General features: G+C 45.5%; 1 protein-coding gene across 1 annotated transcript; it reads left to right on the top strand.

The window, feature by feature from the left end:
- Positions 1 to 2722: 2722 nt before the first annotated feature.
- Positions 2723 to 3793, top strand: LOC310857273 (protein HGH1 homolog; the record flags this gene model as incomplete). The annotated part of the gene is made up of 1 exon (XM_083762884.1): positions 2723 to 3793. One exon carries the CDS (start codon positions 2723 to 2725, stop codon positions 3791 to 3793), a length of 1071 nt encoding a protein of 356 aa, XP_083619010.1.
- Positions 3794 to 4691: the final 898 nt, after the last annotated feature.

The following is a 4691-nucleotide window of genomic DNA, read 5'->3' on the forward strand; positions in this document are numbered from 1 at the left end:
GTAAAGTACAAATACCTAAAAATTATACTGAAGTACAGTACTTAAGTGCATGTACTTATTTACCTTCCACCACAGCAAATTCACGATTGAATGCACCCGCAAATTCATGTCTGGGCTGATTGACTGTTTTACTGTTTTCAACACATCAAACCTCAAAGTTGTATATCTGCCCGTTCCTGAGATATGACCGATTTTCTGTCATTTGGAGTGTGATTGTGACCTTGACCTTTCAACCTGAAAGTCAATAATCTCTTCATGGCAGCATAAGCATCATCCCCACCACCATGTTTCATGAAGGTCCACCTATATTCGCGCCTGTGTTTATAATTTTTTTAAATGTGTGTGTTCACCGTCTGTTTTGTGTGTAACTGTGTATATATAATAAGTGCCAATAAGTGGACTCTGAGGACTTGATGTCTCTGAGAAGGAGTGTACAGGAGATAAGTGAGAACATGAGAGGAAATGAAGGGCCTTAATTATTGCAAACATAATGTAACCTACTGGGCGGTTAGCTGGCTGGGGAAGGATATCCCACCATGCTTTGGGACACGTTCTGTTTTCGTTATTGTTCTTAATTATTTGCTATGGGGAATGCATTGACGTTGGATCTCTGTGTTTCTGTGATTAATGTTGTTAGTTTTATTCATGTTCATGTTACATTCTGTCACTGAGGAGAGCTACTACTTTGTTTTGTGTCCTTTTCCACTGTGTCGAGAGAAACTACTTGATAAGAGCTGTTGGCGGTTGTTTGGGCTAAGAAGAATTTTGACCCTACCTATATGGACACAAGTTCCTGCTCTGGACTGGTCATTATCTGTTCATCAAGCAAATGTGTGTTTTAGAGAAACTGTTAATTTAGCCCAACTAAAACTCCATGTTAAGGCAACCGTAACATTTTATCATTGGCTGGCAAAATATTCACCAGATATTTTTCTCCTGTAATTCTAAACCAGACACGTAGATATAGATACATAAACACATGAATAAATATACAATAGTGTAAGACACAACATGCATATAAATGATTTACCGTAAATGGTACCTCTCAACTTTGTTTTCTGTGTCTGGTTTTGTTTTGTATTCATTATTTGTAAATTGAAATTCAGTGACTCTTCTTTACATGCTGCTGTGCCGGTGTTATGCAGCAGGTAGCCTACAGTACATTAAGATGGCTTCAGCAAGCCAATGCTTTCCATTCATTATCTCCACCCATCGCCACCAGGAGGCCACCCCAGTGTGTGTGTGTGTGTGTGTGTGTGTGTGTGTGTGTGTGTGTGTGTGTGTGTGTGTGTGTGTGTGTGTGTGTGTGTGTGTGTGTGTGTGTGTGTGTGTGTGTGTGTGTGTGTGTGTGTGTGTGTGTGTGTGTGTGTGTGTGTGTGTGTGTGTGTGTGTGTGTGCGTGTGTGCGTGTGTGCGTGTGTGCGCGTGTGTGTGTGCGCGTGTGTGCGTGCGTGCGTGCGCGTGCGCGCGCGAGAGAGTGCTCAACCAGCTCATCAGTCAGTCTATGAATGTAATACAAACTAAACAGACCAGTATGATGGGACCTTAACCTATCAGCATGGTCCTATTATGCTGATAGGATGACCGTTCACTACAGTCAGTGAGTAGGCTTCTAACTTTTCACTGACTAGAGCTCTTCACAGGCCCCCCCGATTCTGAAAATACCCGACAGGACCCCGAGTCCCATACAGGTCGGACGCGTGTTTCATCACAAACACTCGGGCCAAGTCAGTGTGAAGAGCTCTACCTCTCTGACGTCACTCTGATTCAGCCATAACCATATAAGGACATCATGGAACGGCTTCAGACGCAAACATCATCTGGGCACAAACAAAGCAAACGAAGCCGGGCACAAAAGGAGGCATGCCAATTTATGGGCATTTACTGATGACGTCAGAGGGACACAACAGAGTAGACAGACAGACAGACAGACAGATATAGAGATGTCCATATATGGGCACAAAAGGGACACAGACTGAAGGGTACAACGGGTCCTCTGAAAATGTTATATGCATGCCTTGGAGACTATCTGAAGCCCAACACACACCGGCTCCGTCCGACGCGGCGCGACGCCGCCTGGAAAATAGACCTGGTTCTATCGGCGCGCCAGGCGAGGCGCCAGCGCGCGTCGGACGCCGCCGGTGTGCGATAGGTTCATTGAAAATAATGGAGGTGGCTGTTTTGACGCGCGGCGGTCGCAGACGGTGTGTGATGGGCTTTAGCTGACTCCAGGAGGTTTCTGAGCATAGCTAACGGTATCGTTTTGGATCTTTACCTGGCTGATCCAAAGTCTGAAGATGGCCGTTGGTTGTTATTAGAAATGCCTTTCACGTCGACCATGTTTGTTATACATGGGGTTGCTATGGTTACTCGAGATTGCCAATGAGAGTTCTTGTAGGTCAGTCTGGTGGCCAAATGGCCAAAATACCTGGCCACATGCATATTTGGGCAAGATTGATATGAAACTCCATATTTGGGCATGGTGGATATCATAGTGACATAATGATGATGATGATGATGCAAGTATCAAGGTAACTCGGCTTAAAAACAGATTGCCAATATTTTGAGGGGCTGTATTGAGATACTGAATTATTGAATTATTGTATTGAATAATCACTGTCCTGAGAACCCATTCAAGACCTGTACAACCTTCCTGCCAGTAGACACAAAAGAACCATTGGTGTCTCGTGCAGCGCACCATTTTCAGGTTAGTTTTTCACAGGATGTTAAGTGATTCAGATTCAGCCGAGCTTCTCTCCTTCCTGAAACCCGACACCAGGCCAGATGTCAAAGGTTACGTCACCAACTACATCCTGGGTCTGTCTGCCCACAGCGATGGCTGTCGTTATCTCCGTTCTAAACCCGGCTTGCTGGTTTCCATGGTGACACTGATGTCTGACCCGTCCATTGCCATAGCAAAGAACTGTTACCATGCATTCATCAACCTATCGGCCGATGAAACGCTGCATCAGGTCTTGGTGACACAGAATAGTGAACTTCTACCGGTCTTGTTCCGGAATCTTCTTGATCCAGATTTCCAGCTGTCTGATCAGATCTGTACTATTCTTTCCAACCTGAGTCGCAGTGAGACCACCTGTAGAAGTGTCTTTAAGGTGTTAGAGGAACAGTCAATGGGACTGGCTAAGCTGCTGGACATATTCTCTACAGTCGCTTTCAACAAGATGGCGTCTCTCCACCACCTGGCTCCTCTTCTATCCAACCTTACGCAACTCCCTGAAGCCAGACACTTCCTATTGGACAAGGACAGGTGTGCGATTAAGAGGCTGTTGCCTTACACTCTGTATGAGGCGTCGACCGTGAGAAGACGAGGTGTCGTCGGATTGCTACACAACTGCTGCTTTGACTATTCACATCACGAGTGGCTGCTGAGCGATGCGGTCGACATTCTACCGTTCCTACTGCTGCCGCTGGCCGGACCAGAGGAGCTTACAGACAAAGAGAATGAAGGGTTACCAATAGACTTACAATATCTGCCTGAGGACAAGAAAAGAGAATCGGACCCTGATATCAGAAAGATGTTACTGGAAACGTTGCTGCTGCTCACAACGACCAAGGCAGGCCGTCGGACTCTAAAGAATATGAGTGTTTATCCGATATTGAGAGAGTTCCATGGCTGGGAGGCAGAACCTCGTGTCACGGCTGTCTGTGAGAAAGTCATCCAGGTGCTGATTGGAGATGAACCAGAGGAAGGGATGGAGAACCTGATGGAGTTGAACATTCCAGATGACGTGGAAGAGAGACTGAAAGAGGCTGAGTGGGGAGGTGGGGATTAGATATAGGAGGAGAGATGATGAGACGAGGACAAGAAGATTACGAGAGGACAGCAAGAGAGGAGGACTGAGTAAGGAAAGGTGGACATACTGTGGGCAGGGACGTGCACAGAATGTCTTGAGAGGCAGGGACTGAAATTCCCTAAAAGGGCACTTTTGGCAAAAGAATTGCAGATCTACAAGCCCCCAACACGTTGCAGCGCACTCTTTAGCTAGTGGAGGTGCGGCATACGATATGGATTTCTAGTGTGTGTGCACAAGACAGAAGAGGGCTGTTTGTAATGTAATGTCACTGCACTTTAATGGAAGTAAACGCAAACTAAAATGACATTGAACCTGTGGACACCAGTGGGTTTGCATCAGTGGGTTTGTTGGCTTTGTGGATATGTTTAGAACCAACAAAAGAGCCACAACAACTCCACAAACACAAACGAGCATGTGCGTGACAATTTCACGGCCGCGCCCATGTAAATACGCTTGCGTTGTCGACCCTGCAAAAAAAAACACAGGCCTCTCTGAACCTTGACCTTTACACCTTGACCATTCACAATGTGCCTAGATGCCTACAGTACATACTGTACATAAAACAAACGCCACAAGTGTAACAATGGCATCCTAGTTTATTTGAATGAAAGGCTGACAAAACGGCTACATTAGATCTAATGGATGTTTCATAATGGCAACTTTACGTATCCATCTCAGTGTGAACAGTGACACTGTATAGTTCACTCATTTCAGCACGTTGTTTCATAATTCTCATACAGTAATATCAGTGTTTATTGTAAATCATCTTTGTGGTCTGACACACTAACATAAAGGAATTCCAAGTCATGGAGATCTACACCCAGCAAAACGCTGCATAAATCAAGCGAGTGTCCCGTGCAGTCAATCATCACCCCCT

The sequence above is a fragment of the Protomyctophum parallelum genome (genome assembly GCF_964188405.1).
Source record: "Protomyctophum parallelum genome assembly, chromosome: 1".
Classification (NCBI taxonomy): Eukaryota; Metazoa; Chordata; class Actinopteri; order Myctophiformes; family Myctophidae; genus Protomyctophum; species Protomyctophum parallelum.